We start from the raw sequence: 20,608 nt of genomic DNA, 5'->3' as shown, positions 1-20,608 counted from the left end.
ACGATCCTTAGATTGTCCAGGTGGCCCGTAGAAGATAGCGTCAGTCTGCTGCTGCAGCTCCTGTTGCGCAGGGCGACGGCCAGCAGACCGTTGCCATTCCTTGTTGTATTGATAGGTGCATGTCAGCGGATTGTTGCCTTTTAACATGACCTATCACACCAAACAATTGTCGGCCAAGTACAGCCTATATATATATATATATATATATATATATATATATATATATAAAGAAACTGGAGGGCCCTATTGTGAGGACAAGATCTCAGCCAATGATGCTCCAGGAAATTGCCTGGAACATTAAATAAGGAAGCTTTTTTCTATACCCAGTTCTAGGAAAAAGTGCTCCTCACATAGTCAAAGTCTTTCCTGTTTATAGTAAATTCTGCTGATGGAAGCTATAGGCATCCATTGCTTCTGTTACCATTCATTGTGGTTTTCTAATGTGTCTATAAATATTTAGTTTGTCCCTTATTTCTGGAAAAATTGTTGAGGTAAGGCGAATATGGCCAGTCCATAGTATTAAACGATGGGAACATTGGTGGAGAAAATAAGACAAATTTCTTTAAATAACAGAGGATCTATTAATAGAATAATCTTGTAAAGCACCACGAAAGTAACATACTTTGTAACAGAGTCCCTATTGTTAGTGCACAATACATTATGTAATAGGTAAAGCACAGGCATCATTTTTCATGTAAACTAGAGCTCCATACTGATGGGAGGTAGTGCCGTCTAAGTGCATGGTGAAACACAGGAGCTGCTGCCAGGCTCGGGCATGGTCGGAATTATTGCACACCTCCCTCTGGTGACAGCTACTCTTAGATAAGGAGCCCTGCATCATACACTAAAAAGAGTCAGCAACAGTTCTGCCATCAGCCCGATAACCTGAACTTGAATTCAATTAATATAAAATTGATTCCTACAATAAATAATCTTGCATCATCAAGGAACTAAGTATGGTATATAAATAATGAAGTGATCCAACTACTAGACTAAGGGCGTGTTCATGGTGATTTTTATTTGACGATCCAGTATTCTAAGTGTATATACTGATCTGTCTCTGCTATATTACTGAAGTATAATTTACACAGGACATATATTCTTTGCTAAACCAGGCAGCTCCACATTTCGAGGCGTGTCACGTGTTCCCTAGCGTTTATTGCACTGAAGCGTGGCAATGTAAGCAGGTGTTGACCCTCCACTGGCAAATGCTGTCTGTGCTATTATTACTGCTAGGTGAAGAGCATCACCTATATATTCTGTGACACACCACAGTGACAAGCCAGCAGCATAGACAACGGGAACTAATCATTAGAGCCCTCTTCTGCTTTTTATAAGTGACATGCACTTTACCAAAGTGACAGTGGGATTTAACTGCTCGAATGCCAGGGACTAAGTGCTAAATATAACATGCTATTCAATGGCAAACAGCTGTGGTTGCAACAATATTCAGTTTTAGGAATATGCTGAAAAGAATTTGCTTAGGCCCAGATTTATCAACCTGGTGTAATCTGCCTATAGCAACCAATCACAGCTCAGATTTTATATCCTAACAAATCTCTGGTAAAATAAAAGCTGAGCTATGATTGGCTGCTATAGGAAAATCACACCAGTTTCAATGGATACAGCCCAGGTATGACATATCAGCAATGTAGTGCAGTTTCCCATGTGTACAAAGCCTATGAAGGCACTGCGAGAGGAGAAGGCCATGTCTGGACTTTGCATTACAGTACTTGCAGTTTTCAGTGGACACAGAAGGATAGGAGGGCATTTTTGGGTGTACTTTTTAGGCCTAGTGGCCAGAACAAAAACTGCAAGATTTTAGGACTATTGTAATATATAGAGTAAAATAGAAAAAATGGAAAAAAAAACAAAAAACAAAAGTGATTTTAAAATATATATTTAACATTAACATAATTAAAAAAATAAGTTATTTTCTGCCTGACACATTTCCTTTAAAGATTGCAAAAACTTTTAAAAATAGCATATGTTAAAATGTAGATTTTGCTTTAGGATGGAATTAAAGGTTGTTCTAAATTTTTGGATGCTTTATAAAGTAAATTTTTTCCCATTTGTGGCCAGAAAAAAAACAGTTTTTTTTCTCCACAAATAAATCATGCAAAGGTACTATAACTTTATTGAGAACGGTATTTAAATATCAAACCCAGCACTACCTGTTTCACTCTTTAGCTGCTAACAAAAAAGGAACATTTATAACTATATACAGTAAAGAGGGATCAGCAAAACTATGGTTGGTTAATTTTATTCCCCTAGTATCTATCTGCCGGCATATGCAGCTCTGTGCCGGGTACAGAGTGGACAAATTCACTTTAACAGGGCCAAGTTACAATGTCAAAACACATGGATATGGATGAAGTCATATTAGTTAAAGGCTGCTCAGCCGGAGCACCACAGCCTTTCCTTTTGTGGATCAGTTGAGTAATCATAGGACCCCGCCACTCTCCCACTGACGGCCCACTGTTATGGTATTATAGGACAATGGTGGATGAAGGTAAAGTACATTAGTAGTAAGTGTCTCCTGCACTATAAAACCATAAGAGCACTTTAGATTCTCTTAACCTGCATTTAGTATTCCTTTGAGGGACCAATAATACCAACTAAGTTATGATAACAAAAACTCTGTTGTTTTGCTTTGCAAGTAATGTTTTTTCTGTGAATCCTACAATAAATAAAAATAATGAAATTATCTTGCCATATCGCAATGTATAACCATCCTCTAGATGTAGGAGTAATGTGATAGACGTAAATCTGAGAAATCCTACTGCCAAGGAGTGCATGTAGATCAGTAACATGTAAGTGTTGCAGGCTTTTAACACAGTCATTTTAGGCACTTAACCAACCAGCAAAAACAGAATTACAGTAAGGACGGTGACTCATGGTAACTGATGTAAGCAGCATTTAATTGTCTATCCTTGCATTTCTCTATCCTAAGCGAAATGGAGGCTACGACACATCTTTTGTATCAGAGTGGTCAAACAAGGTGATATCATTTACAACTAGGGTAAAAACAACAGATTAATATTTCATGTGTGTCTGGAAAGAAGCGGCCGATGTTGTGCTGCCCGAGGCAGCGGCATAATCTCGCTCCTTATACAACACAATCTGGAACGTGTTTTAGCTCTGCGCAATGACAAAGGGCAAATCAATATCATTTTCACCGGAATGGACATTAAAACCATTGTTATCCCTGGGGATCATTCTTCAAACCAAGTAATTATTGGGAGGAAGGTTAACCCAAGAAAGGTAACGGATATGCCACCAATGTTTTGTTAGCATAAGATGGCAGTTAGAAAAACAATGGGGAAACTGAAGAAGAAGAAAAAAAAAGTTCAAAAGTGGTAACCGAGAAATGTTATAACAATGTGTATGTATATATATATATATATATATATATATATATATATATATATATATATATATGTATATATATATGTAAAACTATTTATTTCACATAAATGCAGGGGCCAAAAACCATTAAAACCACTTAAAATACATACATAGCACTGGCCAAAATAAGGCCGTATTTTGGCCAGTGGTATGTATGTATTTTAAGTGGTTTTAGTTACTTGTGAGGTGCAGTCCATTTCATTTCAGTCCTTTTTCTTTTTTGGAAGTTTGCATTTCGGATTGTTAGGGCTTGCACTCACCATAGTATTGTTTACGATGGTGCCAGTCCAATTGTAATACTATATATATATATATATATATATATATATATATATATATATATATATATATATATATGTAAAAAACAAATGCAATCATGTGCCATCCATTTGGATCTATTTTTCCATTGACTTCCATTATTTTAAAAAACTGATGCTTTTTTTTTTTTTACCACAAAAATGTGTTGGCTACGTTCTTCTGTCCGTTAAAAGTAACCAATTAAAAAAGGATACGTTAAGCAGATAGGAAAAACACAGTGTGAACCAAGCCTAAATGTGTGTGTGTTGGGAAGGAGAACCCAAAATACAGCAGAGCCAGGATCTTAACTCTGATCCCAGCCTTGAACCCCTAAATGTCTGCATCTTCTGCTGCTACAACAAAGTATAACCAGCAGTGGTTCTTTAAAGGGAACCCATCGCTAGTTGTAAACCCAGGCTGTGCCTAAATACTGATAAGCTACTATCACAATGATATATTATTCACTCTAGGGTTGGGCGATTAATCAAATTACCTAATTCGATTAATTCACCCCTGGGGGCCTGATGTTTTTTTTTTTTTAAATTGCAAATTAAATTTTCAAAACAAAAAACTCCTCTGCCGTCCAATGTGTGGAGGATGGCAGCGCAGAAGCAATGAGGCATAAAAGTCCTATCCTGCTACTTAACTCATAATGTGCTGCAGCATGTAGGTGACAAAGTTTACTTACACACTGCGACACAAAAAAGGGCAAAAGGGCAGATTGATGCTTCATCGCTTCTGCACCAATAACCTCTGACCACTGTTCTTGGCAGCCGGCAAGTAAAATTATGCTGTGAACTCCGTGAAGAGGTCAGGCTTTAGCAGTGAACGAGATGAAGCATCATTTTTAATCCTTCCTGTTTTGCATGATGTAAGTAAACTTTGTGTCCCTTACATGCTGCAGCATACAAGGGGTTAAACAGCAGGAGACACTTGTGGCCGCAGGCAGCTTTCCCCTCCAGCTCCCTGGTGCAGGAGTGACAAAACAAAAGTCAGGAGACAAGTCAGAAGCCAGGAGAGTATGTGTGTATTGTTATTTTACAAAGGGGGTGATATCTACATGTGATAAAGTGCCTACAGGGGAGGGTGATTACTACTGGGGGGTCTTACCTACAGGAGGTCTTACTACAAGGGGATAACCTGCACGAGAAATTCAACCTCTGGGGGATGGTGGGGAATTCTAACTATTAGGGTGACTACCTGCATGGAGTAAAGGCACCAGCCATGAATTTGCAAATAGGGAGAAATCCGTCAATCAGGGCTTGATGACCACCCAAGGACTTGGGAGACATATTTCCAGCTGTTAGAACTTGACTACTCTGAAACTTCATATCTACTTAGAATTAATAATATATCACGAAGATAAGGGAGGGGGTGGAGACCTTGTTCACACACTGAGAAAGCGAGGCGTTTTGGATCTTGCGTTTATGCACACGCATTCCAAATGGCCTCAATTATAGAAATGATCTCTCTTTCATTTACTGAGTTGTTTTTCTTTGTATTTACACCCATTTCGTTTGTATATATGTATTTTTTGTAAATTTATTTGTATAAATTGCATTTGTCTAATTCATTTGTAAACACCTGTTAGTAACATGTGACTTTTTTCTCCTCCCTCTGTGGGGCGTACACTTTGTAACATATGGTCATATCCTCTTATAAAAAGGCTGTAATACCCATTATGAATTTGCCATGATTAAGGGCCCATTGTCCTGAAACGCGTCGGCGTGTTTTTTATCTGCATGTATGGATTTTAAGAGGATTTTCTAATAAAGATTTTTTACTTTTACCTGGAGCCGTCGACTTCCACTTCTTACTCATTGCCACCGGAAAATGGCCCGGATCTTTGCTTCTCTCCACCTGCTCCGGATCTAATGAGGACCAGCACTACTGACTACTGCACACACGGTGAGCTGATTTGCTTCTCTATGTTCCACATTTATGGGATACTTTGGGGAGCAAGGACACTTGCTCCCCAAAGTATTCTATAAATGTATTCATGAAGTCCCCAAAAGTACAGTGCATAACATAACATTACATACACTGTAATTTCTATGGAGTGTCCAGCAGGGGCGCACTATATATATAGAAGTCAATGGTACTCATTGACTTCTATATAAAGAGCGCCACCTGCTGGACACTCTATAGGAATTACACCATTCGTCGTGACGTCACTGCTTTTCAGAGAATTCTAACACTTCCTGATACACTAAATTAAGGGAAATAGCAGTATATGTGCATTTCCCATAATTAATGTACATTAGAAAATTGTATAACTTTTCATAAGTAATAACATATAAAAAAATAATTTTGGCCGAACTTCTCCTTTAATCAGTTTAGCTGAAAAGCGTTTATTTTGTAGCACTGACTGAATGCTGTTTGGCTTAACAATTGCAATAGAGTTAGGTGCAGCATGAATGTGTCAACTAACACCAGTGCAAAGGAGCTTGGTGGACTCAATGGATTTAACTATATAGACTGCTAATACATCCACAGGGCCAATGTAAAAAGAGGTGGGACATCACAAAATAGAGGCGGAGGGTTACCCAAAAATCTATTTACCAGACTACTCTGGTAGCAAAGCACTGCTGTGTAGAGCAGTCTGTGAGAAGGAGGTACCAAAGTGAAGGAGATATTAGCATAAAAATGTAACATTTTAAGTGGAATTATGTACTTTCTGGACATTTCCAAACAATGTTAAATAAAAACAAATTTTGCCTTAGAAGGCTTATCTATCTATATATCTATCTATCTGAAACACACTTTCACACCATTCCCTCTGAATTAAAGGAGAAGTCCGGTGAAAATTTTTTTGCCCTATTCCCTCCCCACATAAAAAGTTATATAACATCTCAATATACACTGATTACTGATTACATTCCCTTACCAGAGTTTTCCTGCTGCCTCCAGCCGCCGGAAGTCCACTACTTCCTCTTCTCTTGCCTATGTCACGACGAGTCCCTGGTCCCCTGCAGCTTCATGGGTCGTGACGTGCAGCAGTCAACGTCACGATCCGGGGCGTTCCTGAAGTGTTCTTCTGTGCAGTTGGCACGCCTGTGAGCCTTGGCACGCCCCCAGCCTCATGCATATGCAGACTAGGCAATCAGCACTTCCTCCTTCCTGGACGGGATTTCTGGTCACATGGTTCTCAGGGCAGAGCAAACAGCCCTGAACACCATGTGACTGCTGTGTGCCTAGCCGATGAGTAGAGCTTTTTATTGTGGTGGGCTAAGGTGAGCTAAGGTGGGCAATGCTGTTCCCATCCCCCCTAACATGTACAAATTGCAAAACAATAAAAGTTTTCTTTAGAACCTGGCTTGTCTTGGACTGTTTTCATTACTCCTCGTCTGGCATGCTGCAGTGTGAAAGTTTACTTTGATGCCTGTGTAATCCTCTGTGGAAAGGTAAGCCAAAATGGCTAAAAACATGATATTTTTATAATGTTTGCCTTTTTTCACTCAGATTATTTATTTATGGGGCACTATAAAAAGATAGCAGCAATGGAAATTCATATACAATAGCAGCTCCCTGTTTCCCTGCTGCTGCAGTGTCAGTGACACTGCTCTTGGTGTTCTATTCACTGCATATACAGGACGATTATACTGACAATAGATCATAATACTGCTGCTCCCTGCTGCTCTTGGTGTTCTATTCACTGCATATACAGGACGATTATACTGACAATAGATCATAATACTGCTGCTCCCTGCTGCTCTTGGTGTTCTATTCACTGCATATAGAGGACGATAATACTGACAATAGATCATAATACTGCTGCTCCCTGCTGCTCTTGGTGTTCTATTCACTGCATATACAGGACGATTATACTGACAATAGATCATAATACTGCTGCTCCCTGCTGCTCTTGGTGTTCTATTCACTGCATATAGAGGACGATAATACTGACAATAGATCATAATACTGCTGCTCCCTGCTGCTCTTGGTGTTCTATTCACTGCATATAGAGGACGATAATACTGACAATAGATCATAATACTGATGCTCCTTGCTGCTGCAGTGTCAGTAACACTGCTCTTGGTGTTCTATTCAATGTATATGGATGGTGATAACACTGACACCAATACTGGTGTCAGTATTATTGCCATCCATATATACTGAATATAATACCAAGAGCAGTGTTACTGACACTGCAGCAGCAAGGAGCATCAGTATTATGATCTATTGTCAGTATTATCGTCCTCTATATGCAATGAATAGAACAACAAGAGCAGTGTCACTGACACTGCAGCAGTAGGGAAGCAGGGAGCTGCATTTTTTAGTGATGCTGTTGCCCATCCCCTTGTGTGTACACCATGATATTATTGGCATAGAGATAGATAGATAGATAGATAGGAGATAGATAGATAGATAGATAGATAGATAGATAGGAGATAGATAGATAGGAGATAGATAGATAGATAGATAGATATATAGATAGATAGATAGATAGGAGATAAGATAGATAGATAGGAGATAGATAGATAGGAGATAGATAGATAGATAGGAGATAGATAATAGATAGATAGATAGATAGATAGATAGATAGATAGATAGATAGATAGGAGATAGATAGATAGATAGATAGATAGATAGATAGATAGATAGGAGATAGATAGATAGATAGATAGGAGATAGATAGATAGATAGGAGATAGATAGATAGATAGATAGATAGATAGATAGGAGATAGATAGATAGGAGATAGATAGATAGATAGATAGATAGATAGGAGATAGATAGGAGATAGATAGATAGATAGATAGATAGGAGATAGATAGATAGGAGATAGATAGATAGATAGATAGATAGATAGGAGATAGATAGGAGATAGATAGATAGGAGATAGATAGATAGATAGATAGGAGATAGATAGATAGGAGATAGATAGATAGATAGATAGATAGGAGATAGATAGGAGATAGATAGATAGGAGATAGATAGATAGATAGGAGATAGATAGATAGGAGATAGATAGAGATAGATAGATAGATAGATAGATAGATAGATAGGAGATAGGTAGGTAGATAGGAGATAGATAGATAGGAGATAGATATAGATAGATAGATAGATAGATAGATAGATAGATAGAAGATAGATAGATAGATAGATAGATAGATAGATAGATAGGAGATAGATAGATAGATAGATAGATAGATAGATAGATAGGAGATAGATAGATAGGAGATAGATAGATAGATAGATAGATAGATAGATAGGAGATAGATAGATAGATAGATAGATAGGAGATAGATAGGAGATAGATAGATAGATAGATAGATAGGAGATAGATAGATAGATAGGAGATAGATAGATAGATAGATAGATAGATAGATAGGAGATAGATAGGAGATAGATAGATAGATAGATAGATAGATAGATAGATAGATAGGAGATAGGTAGGTAGATAGATAGGAGATAGATAGGAGATAGATAGGAGATAGGTAGGTAGATAGATAGATAGATAGATAGGAGATAGATAGATAGGAGATAGATAGATAGATAGATAGATAGATAGGAGATAGGAGATAGATAGATAGGAGATAGATATAGATAGATAGATAGATAGATAGATAGATAGATAGATAGATAGATAGAAGATAGATAGATAGATAGGAGATAGATATAGATAGATAGATAGATAGATAGATAGATAGATAGATAGGAGATAGATAGATAGGAGATAGATATAGATAGATAGATAGATAGATAGATAGATAGGAGATAGATAGATAGATAGGAGATAGATAGATAGGAGATAGATAGAGATAGATAGATAGATAGATAGATAGATAGATAGATAGATAGGAGATAGGTAGGTAGATAGGAGATAGATAGATAGGAGATAGATATAGATAGATAGATAGATAGATAGATAGATAGATAGGAGATAGATAGATAGATAGATAGATAGATAGATAGATAGATAGATAGGAGATAGATAGGAGATAGATAGATAGATAGATAGATAGATAGATAGATAGATAGGAGATAGATAGATAGATAGATAGATAGGAGATAGATAGGAGATAGATAGATAGATAGATAGATAGGAGATAGATAGATAGGAGATAGATAGATAGATAGATAGATAGATAGATAGGAGATAGATAGGAGATAGATAGATAGATAGATAGATAGATAGATAGATAGATAGATAGATAGGAGATAGGTAGGTAGATAGATAGGAGATAGATAGGAGATAGATAGGAGATAGGTAGGTAGATAGATAGATAGATAGATAGATAGGAGATAGATAGATAGGAGATAGATAGATAGATAGATAGATAGATAGATAGGAGATAGGAGATAGATAGATAGGAGATAGATATAGATAGATAGATAGATAGATAGATAGATAGATAGAAGATAGATAGATAGATAGGAGATAGATATAGATAGATAGATAGATAGATAGATAGATAGATAGATAGATAGATAGATAGGAGATAGATAGATAGGAGATAGATATAGATAGATAGATAGATAGATAGATAGATAGATAGATAGAAGATAGATAGATAGATAGGAGATAGATAGATAGATAGATAGATAGATAGATAGATAGATAGATAGATAGGAGGTAGATAGATAGATAGATAGATAGAGATAAATAGATAGATAGGAGATAGAGATAGATAGATAGATAGATAGATAGATAGAAGATAGATAGATAGATAGATAGATAGATAGATAGATAGATAGATAGATAGGAGATAGATAGATAGATAATAGATAGATAGGAGATAGATAGATAGATAGGGGATAGATAGATAGATAGATAGATAGATAGGAGATAGATAGATAGGAGATAGATAGATAGGAGATAGATAGATAGTAGATAGATAGATAGATAGATAGATAGATAGGAGATAGATAGATAGATAGATAGATAGATAGATAGATAGGAGATAGATAGATAGATAATAGATAGATAGGAGATAGATAGATAGATAGGGGATAGATAGATAGATAGATAGATAGATAGGAGATAGATAGATAGGAGATAGATAGATAGGAGATAGATAGATAGTAGATAGATAGATAGATAGATAGATAGGAGATAGATAGATAGGAGATAGATAGAGATAAATAGATAGATAGGAGATAGAGATAGATAGATAGATAGATAGATAGATAGAAGATAGATAGATAGATAGATAGATAGATAGATAGGAGATAGATAGATAGATAGATAGATAGATAGGAGATAGATAGATAGATAGATAGGAGATAGATAGATAGATAGATAGATAGATAGATAGATAGATAGATAGATAGTAGATAGATAGATAGGAGATAGATGATAGATAGATAGGGAGATAGGAGATAGATAGATAGATAGATAGATAGATAGATAGGAGATAGATAGATAGATAGATAGATAGATAGATAGATAGATAGATAGATAGATAGGAGATAGAGATAGATAGATAGATAGATAGATAGAAGATAGATAGATAGATAGATAGATAGATAGATAGATAGATAGATAGATAGATAGATAGATAGGAGATAGATAGATAGATAGATAGATAGGAGATAGATAGATAGATAGATAATAGATAGATAGATAGATAGATAGATAGATAGATAGGAGATAGAGATAGATAGATAGATAGATAGATAGATAGATAGATAGATAGATAGATGTTGCTAGCAAAAGTACAAGTACATATGTATATACACCAGTGCTAGCAACAGCTCAGTGTTGTTGTACTTGCTATTCATATTAGTTTTGTGTTTGCAACCATTCAGTACATTCAGAAATAGAGATTTTGATTGAGGTGGAAGGCAGGTACCAGAACAGGGGTGGGAGGTGAGGTGGATGAAAGCATGACAGGCTTATGCAGGCTCTGCAAACACCTCACTCTGTTCACTCAACAGGAGGAGGGGGGGTGGGGGGGGTGGAGAGAAGAGTGCAGGAGGAGACAGCCTGGCCGGCTGAGGAGACAGTGAAAGATTATCTCCCCCTGCACTCCCCCCTCCCTTCCTCCCGTTATGATCGGTGCACAGAAAGTCAGGCAGGCTGTGCAGACACTGAAAGGACTTCTGTGCACCGATCATAACGGGAGGAAGGGAGGGGGGAGTGCAGGGGGAGATAATCTTTCACTGTCTCCTCAGCCGGCCAGGCTGTCTGTGCAGCGATCATAACGGGAGGAGGGGGGGGTTTACAACAGGGGATGTGAAATCAATACTGTCATGTTTCTACACTATATGTTAGATAGTAAAGGTGCATATCTATGTGCTGTTTTTGGAGTATAATGATTTACTATTTTGCTAAGCTGTTGGTAGAAGATACTTCAGACTTCAGCAACAGGTCCCCTCAGGCCATGCAGACTCCGTACTAGTGATGCTATGCAGGATGAAGGGGCGGGGATATAGGTTAATGAGAGTAATAAGAATATTCAGAAGGTGGGCTGGACAAAGAGCAGAGGGGAGTGTACAGTAGGTGTGGCATTGTAAGAGCCACGAGGAAGAGGAGCTGGGAGCTCAAACAGGAAGTGAAGAGAGACCAGGTGATGATCAGAACAGGTGATGTGGGGGTCAGAGAGAAACCATTTTGGGCTCAAACTGTTACTACATAAAAGTTAGACATGATCCCTTGTTTATTTGAAAATTGTTTTTTTTTTACCAGACCCCGGAATTCTCCTTTAAGTACAGATGATCTTCACCACTCTAAGGGGGCATACACACTTTCCGTGAAACAGAGAATCTAGGGATGGGTAAGCCGTGTAGTGGAATGAATCACTGCTGGAAAAGTGATTGAATCTTCACGGCACTGTATGGATGCAGCCGCAAGGCATCTTATTGGTACTTGATGCCAGGAGGTGGGTGATTCATTCTATTACAGGACTTTCCCATCCACAGGTTCTGTGTTCCATGAAATGTGTGAATTCCCTCTAAGGTTGCCTCCTTTCCAGGAGGAAGCCAGAAACCAAATGTTATTTATTCTGATGTAAGAAAAAGATCAAAAATCATGGCAACCAACGAAATCTCAGATCAATTTCCTTAACCAAAGCAATCTAATGTAGGTACACAGTGACATTAAATCAGAAAAAATCTGAACCCTTCAGTTTGTGGTGCATCATTACAGAATCAATAAGTAGGTCTGAAGATCAATGATGGACGGAAGATCTTAGCTGTAAAAATACAATAAAAAGAATCTATGAGACAATAAACGGCGAGAAGAAGCGGGAAAGCTCCCAGACATTTCATTTCCAGTCTCAGGACCTCAGTATTCTGACATTATCCCAAGGACCTTTAAACGGAAGTCTCAAAGGAAACAGTAACCTATCACGTCGCAGTTTAGTGCAAACCTGTGGGACAAGCAATTTTCCACCGTCTGCTGTTATGTCTGAAGCAATGATGCCTGACAAAGTGTTGTGTGCCAAACACATCTCTGTAAAGTTTAGCCTTCATCTGTATGTCTTCATAAAGAGGAGGGCCTGATATAGGAGCATCCATCATGTTAACAAATTGCATGTCAATTTTAAACATGGACTCCTTAACAGGATGGAGAACTCAGACCTAAAAACATCTGCATGGGGATAGCCATAAAGAGCATTTCCCTCTAAAACCAAAGCCCTTGATTCTCTTCTCATCTGCTACCTGTAAAATAAAGTTGATTGGTAAGAGTTGATCTGTCATGATATATAACCCCCCCAGCAAATATATTGCAAATGCTTGCCTTCAATATGCCAACAGTGTTTAGTGCCCCACTGCTCTGCTACTTTTTCTGCATTTCGCTCTGAGACAGTGGGAAGGCCTTTTCTTATAAATGGCAATTGCCTTAGGTCAGAAGATGTTAGTTTACTCAGAATAAGCAGTGCAGAAGGTCATGTACAGGACTGTGTACGGCCGCGGGCCAATCAGCATTCATCTTTACTAGGTCAGTCTCGGCAGAGCAGAGGGACACCTGACATCACTTCCTGCATTTGGTCTCTTTAAGACCAAATGGCCTTAGTGCCTTCACTGCAGTTTTCCAGTAAGTGACATCTAGTAGCTGATTTTATATGGCCTTGTATTGCATTTATTAAACAGGCAAAAAAAAGTATTAAAGTGAATGTACCACTAGGTAGATCACTATGTGTTTCATGCCGTCACGGTGCTTGGGAATAGAGTGTCTGTTTAAAATAAGCACCGCGCCGCTGCCATCCATTCATGTAAAAAAAAACAAGGTGATGTACATTTGCTTTAAAGTGAACCTGTCAGCCGGGATGCCGTGGCGGAGCCCAGCATACTTAACCCTCCCTGGAAGTCCCGCTCCTGGACCCGGTCCCTGGGCAGAGAAATGACGGCCCAAAGCTGTTACGTGCTTCCATGTCCGTGTTCCATAGAAAATTACTCAAGTTCAAACTCAAGTTCCAAATGATTTAAGCAAACTATATGAACTTAATTTTAAACCCCTTCTGACCAAAATTTCCAACCAACTAGACTCTCTAAAAATCCCATATATTTCTTGGCTAGGGAGAAAGAATCTAATTAAGTCTTATATACTACCGCAAGCTCTCTCTTTACCTAATTCAAACAGTCCCAATTAAACTCCCTGCAGTCTTTTTCGCAAAATGGAGATCAGTCTGCTCAAAGTTTATTTGGCAACAATCTAAACTGAGGGTTGCCCATAATTATATGAAGCAGCAAAAACACCTAGGAGGCTGTGGCCTACCTGACCTAAAGACCTTTTATCACGCAAATTATCTGACTAGATGGTTATACCTGGCTTCAGTCAAAACAACTCCCTTGTACAATGACCTAGAGAAACATATTCTAGGCAAGGACAACTATATTTGTTTATGGTCTAAACGTTCCTATTCAGAAAAATGGATAGGACCCGCCCTTACAGGTACGTTACACGTTTGGCAGAACTTTTTTTTTTATAAGACTTTGGAGTCCAATCTTCCCCCGTCACATATGCCAATCGGCCTTATCCCAGCTTTCCTTAATAGATCCCCTGTTAAGCTATCTCCGCCATGTAATAATTTGTTGAACTTAACAATATACCCAACACTGCGGGCATCCAAAGAAATCCCGTCACTAAAAAACATTTTAAGTAAAACCCTCACTAAAGGTGCACTAGATTCCCAATCATATATATTTTCTGCTGAATGTAAAACATTTACTGAAAAATATCCTTCCTACAGAGATAGCTCCTGGTTGGAGTGTTATCTAGACATGGACCACTTTCCTAAAGGTCTACTATCTAGAATCTATAACAGCCTCCTAAGTCATGAGGCTACAAATAAACCTACTTTTATTACATCTTGGGAAAAAGAATTAGACACGACATTCTCCAGATCTACAACCCTTCAAATCTTTAAAAATCCCCATGGTTTTTCTAGGTGTATTAAGATACAGGAAAATTCCTTTAAACTAACCACTAGGTGGTATAGGACACCATACTTACTAAAAAAGATGAATATACTTGCCGATGATAATTGCTGGAGATGTAAAGCGCACACAGGGACACTCTCGCATTTCTGGCTTACTTGCCCAAACCTACAAAATTTCTGGTCAGAGATCGTTCGACTTATCTCTAATATTACTGGCATTACTGTCCCACTAGAACCATCACTTATCTTGCTCTGGGTACCTATCACTTCATTCACCCCTGCTAAAAATCAATTGGCAACTCAGTTACTCACTGCAGCTAAATTACTTATTCCGCTTCGCTGAAGAGAGGAATCTCCTCCCACAGCGATGGAATGGATTGAAAAAGTACAGCAGATATATCGTCTAGAAGAACTTTGTAGCTGGGAGACAAGCTCACATGAGAGATTTACATCCTTATGGGGACCCTGGAATAGTTTCTACCAGAAATTTCTTTCTACAAACGCGACTTTCTCACCACAACCCTAACATTCCTATTTCCTCACAGCCATATTTTGACTACTTTTTAGGTCACACGCCCTGTAAACTAGTCACGATCCTAATATTATTATTATTATTTTGTATTTGTTTTCTGCTTAAGTTATACTTGGGGCCATCTCTTCTATGTCAATACTACTATCTCTGAACAACAATACCCAGTCACTGTTTTGGTTCTCTGTTTTTTGTTCACAGTTTATTCATCGTCATTTTTGCAATTTTCAGCACAAAACTTCAAAACATGTGGAAAATGTTACACCCTTTCACCAGATGTAAACAGCTTGAATGTCCTTTCTCATGCTGACTGCTTTATTAGGACCTGCGTGTCCATGATTATTGTATTGTCTGTTTACTGACATTTTTGCTGCACTACTTGATTCCACAATAAAAACTCTGTTTGTAAAAAAAAAAAAAAAAAAAGGCTGGAGCAGTCATTTTCTATGGACGTTGGAATAATCTCTACTGCTGTGCATAATGTGCGCGCTCAGCTTCGGGCCGTGATTTCTCTGCCCAGGGAGGGTTAAGTATGCCGGGCTCCACCGGGGGTCGGGCGGGCTCCGCCACGGCATCCCGGCTGACAGGTCCTCTTTAAGTAAATTGCAGAGATGTAATACATTACTCCTGCTGAATTAACATTATTTATTGGTAATGACAGTGCCCATTTACACGCTCCAAGTTCTGCACGGAATACGGACGTGGAATGCATGTAACAGACTCCCCCCCCGCCCGGGCAGCATCTGTGATAAGATGCTGCGAGCAGGGGGAACCGTATTCATATGTGCCGTGCTGTAAAGACAGCAAAGCACCGCTGATTCATTACAGTGCAGTGCATATGAATCACAGATGCTGCCCGGGCGGGGCGGGGGAGGAGTCCGTTACATGCATTCCATGTCCGTGTTCCGTGGACAAGACGGAACATGTGAATGCGGCCTAATACTGACTGGTTTATCTTATAAAAAAGTTTAGTGGAACATTTTTTCCACTCATATGCAGGCCTTTTCTACTAGCCAACTGATTGTCGGACGATAGTCCACCTCTAGACATAGTAAAGTGTGTCTGCCAGGTACAGCAAGCTTCTACAGTAACACATGCTATCCTTTTCACCAAGTATTATTACAGGTATAGACAAAGCAGATGACCTAAATAGGAGAAGTAAACTCTAGGAAAGTAACTGAGTTTGCACACATCATATGAGTGAATTAGAGGAACGATCAGGTTATTAAAAGTTATTTCAAATACTGGCAACATATTGAACCAGTGAAATAGTTAAATAATAATAAATAAAAAATGACCCAGTAGGGTCACATCCTCCCACAGGCCGACACATATCCCAGCCTCCCAGAGGACGTGATTAATGGTTTTCTGGATAAAGGCCACAGGCTTGCTTACCTTTGCACCTGCTAAAAGCCCAAGGGAAATGGCAACTCTTGCTCGTAAATCAGGCCGGTCTTTGGGCCAAACATAGGAAAACATTGCTTTCAAGATTTTCTTTGAATCCACTTCCTTTAGCTGATAGAGAAAAAAAAAACATATAAAGATATGCTACTGGATACACATTATACTTTTCTACCATTCTCTGTACGTAAATAAATCATATATAACACACTTAAGTTATGCTAAAAACAATAGATCTCACATGTAAGACATATCGACTAATATAATAATGAAATACAAAATGGACTCTAAGCATTGGGCAATTGATTATTCTGGTCATAGGCTCAGTGGATCATATACAACACGAGAAAGGGATTTTCATAACGGACTTTGGTCCCTTTCTTTTGGTCTGATGCTTAATAGGAAAGTGCAACATAATGAAAAACCAACATAATGTGCACACTTCTGTATGTCTTTGGTGGCATTTTATATTCTTTATTTTCTCTCTTTCTTGAAATGCTAAGCAATGTTATAAGTCATTCTATACCTCCAATTTTCCTTTACTCCAATTTGGAACAATTGTTCCCTTTACTGAAAACTGCAGTAATACAGTCTGCACCATGCTCTTTGGAAGTGATGTCTACAAGAGGAAAACAAACAACTTTTTTGTTTTAATAAATTTGCCAAAAAATACATTTCTTTAAAGTGAATGTGAATATATTTTTACCATTTTATTCGGCTTCTGGAAAACGGAGGGAAACTAAACGCTGGTGTCATCCTACACTAAAGCATATTCTTAAAACATGAAACCTTAACAGTTTTGTCTGGAACATAAATAACAGCATTAAACCTTGTGCTACTGTCTATGCTTAAAAAATAAAATCAAATGACTGGGTCACACTGGATCAGTGCTGCAGCTAATGACTGGTTGAGCCTGCTGTCACTGTCGGGACTAGTCTGTCTCGGAAATAGTAGTGACTGTGGTCTGAAGGTAAAACCAAATGGTGACAAAAATGACAAAAAATGACCTGGAGATTGCGCTCACCACCAAACAACGTAGTAGAAACGGATGTTCACATAAAACACGATTTATTCAGTCCAACAATAACGCGTTTCAGGGCTATGGCGCCCCTTCGTCAGATTCAGGACGTTTGTCGTTTGTCCTGAATCTGACGAAGGGGCGCCATAGCCCTGAAACGCGTTATTGTTGGACTGAATAAATCGTGTTTTATGTGAACATCGGTTTCTACTACGTTGTTTGGTGGTGAGCGCAATCTCCAGGTAATTTTTTGTCATTTTTGGCACCATTTGGTTTTACCTGACTCCACGGGTCCTTGCATAAGGAGCCCGGTTTAGACCTGTTGTGAAGACTGCTGCTACCCCTATCCCTGGGAGGTGTGTTGGACACCATTACATGTGCTGCTGGGTGTTGTGGCTCTGTTTCCACAACCCCAAAAGGTGAGCAATGATTTTTTACATGTGTTAGATCATTATTTCTATCCTGAGGTACTACTCTATGAGGCGCTCTGCCTTTTTTTTTTTGTTCTTTGTTTCTACTTGTGGTCTGAAGGGGACTTGGAAACAGCACAGGAGAACATCGGGGGAGCATTGAGAGGTAAGAATAAGATGATTGCTATGTTTTATATTAGTGCAGCAACATGTAAAAAAGATTTCAAATCTGTGTGTGAGACATCTGAGACAGATGTAAACAAGTCCCTGGCAGGCTTTATCTGCACCTTGCAGCTTTTTTGTAATGTTGGGAGGGTTATTCTGAGAACAAGTTGTTGATGAACTCACTGTGATTTACCCTCCCGGCATTAGAAAGAAGCTACAATGTTGCAGAAAAAGCGTTTCAGGCACTTGTTTATATCATCTGTCTCAGAAGGGAGGGGGGAGGAGGAGGCCGAGAGAAAGGCTTACACACAGATTTTTGTGTTATCAGCAGAAAGCAGCAGCTGAGAACTAGAGGAAGTCAAGGGAAACAATTTGGAAAAAATGCTATATAGATATGTTGCTATATGTTCTTACTGTTTCTGGGTATATAAGTAAACGCTTTGAGCATATTGCCTCATGCCCACTGACAATATGATGATGCCCGAGCATTGCTATCATTCCAGCAAAGTGTGCAGTGTACCCTTGTGTTTGTTTTCTGGACTAATGATTGGTGATAAGGAGGCACTCCCGTCTTCATGAATAATCTGCAATATACACTGGAATGCTGTCAGTGCCGGCTGCAGTGAACTCCCAACTAAGAGCGGCAGAATTGTTCTAGCTTGCTTAATTGCGCGTAAAATGTCACCACTTCATTTAACAGGGTCGGCTCTGAAGTTGTGTAATCATGCATTATGAGTCCATTAAGCTATAGAGCACAAGACTATATTTAAAGGCTAAACGTGGATTGCCGAGGTTCCCAAAAGAGCTCTTCAGAATGTGCAACCAATTTAAAGGAAAAACCCCGACTGAGGAGCCTGGAGAAGGTGACAACTGTATGAAGAACAAGAAGGTTTAAAAAAAAATGGAAGAGAAAATTGCAACAAACATTAGAAAGATCCTCTTGTAATACCTGTGGTCGGTAATACTACAATTTGCACAAAAATTTGCAACCTTTGGCCTTTTTCTACTTCATTCATCACTTTTCTGCATGGCTTTGCAGAGGGGGTAATGGTGGGATGCTTTGAACTTACAGATGTTACAGCATAGCACTTTAGAGAGTAGACTCAAAAAGAGACTGCAATGACCTGGACTTGAGACATATACTCCAATGGCCAGGGAGCTATTAGAAACCAACTTCTTTATTCTGAGCAACGCGTTTCGGCGGCGTACCGTCGCCTTTATCAAGCTCCTACAGTGTATGGGACTAACAGTCCCTTTATACAATACATGTGTTCATAGTACCGCCCACCTAGGGGCAGGATAGTAGCACATACTCCCTCTATACATGCAACAAACCAAGTGAGAGAAATCCCCCTGACTTTTACAGACATTTAAAATACATCCACTGTTTTCTCATTATATAGTTTGAAATAACTATATAATTTCAAACTATATAATGAGAAAACAGTGGATGTATTTCAAATGTCTGTAAAAGTCAGGGGGATTTCTCTCACTTGGTTTGTTGCATGTATAGAGGGAGTATGTGCTACTCTCCCACCCCTAGGTGGGCGGTACTATGAACACATGTATTGTATAAAGGGAATGTTAGTCCCATACACTGTAGGAGCTTGATAAAGGCGACGGTACGCTGCCGAAACGCGTTGCTCAGAATAAAGAAGTTAGTTTCTAATAGCTCCCTGGCCATTGGAGTATATGTCTCAAGTCCAGCGCCGAGGTCATTGCAGTCTCTTTTTGAGTCTTCTCTCCAATGATTATGCAAGTGACAGAAACGTGACGGAGCTGCCCATTGTACTCTGTAGACCTGACTGCGGACTATTTTACAATTGTCAAGCTTGACTAGTGTTGTGCCTATCGCTCGCACAACACCTAAAGGTTAGTTGCCCTTCTATATGAATTTTATTTTCTCAGAGCCTTTGATTACTGCACCATAAGCGCCCCTCTTTGTTCCTCTCTCTTTCTTTTTCCGTCCTCACGTAGCATAGCACTTTATGTATTTATTAAAGGGGTTGTCCGGCGCTAAAAAATTATTCACAGAATAACACACATTACAA

The 20,608-nt window shown here is 38.7% G+C and overlaps 1 protein-coding gene across 1 annotated transcript in view; it reads right to left on the bottom strand.

The window, feature by feature from the left end:
- ABCB7 (ATP binding cassette subfamily B member 7) overlaps window positions 1–20,608 on the bottom strand; it is a 90,929-nt gene that overhangs the window by 46,122 nt on the left and 24,199 nt on the right. Inside the window, exon 4 of the mRNA XM_069986403.1 lies at window positions 16,959–17,078. Coding sequence (XP_069842504.1) covers window positions 16,959–17,078 — 120 coding nt within the window. The remainder of the gene's footprint in view (window positions 1–16,958; window positions 17,079–20,608) is intronic.

The sequence above is a fragment of the Dendropsophus ebraccatus genome, chromosome 10, assembly GCF_027789765.1.
Source record: "Dendropsophus ebraccatus isolate aDenEbr1 chromosome 10, aDenEbr1.pat, whole genome shotgun sequence".
Lineage (NCBI taxonomy): Eukaryota > Metazoa > Chordata > Amphibia > Anura > Hylidae > Dendropsophus > Dendropsophus ebraccatus.
Note: the sequence above shows the minus strand (reverse complement) of the source record. Positions and strands in the feature narration are given on the sequence as shown.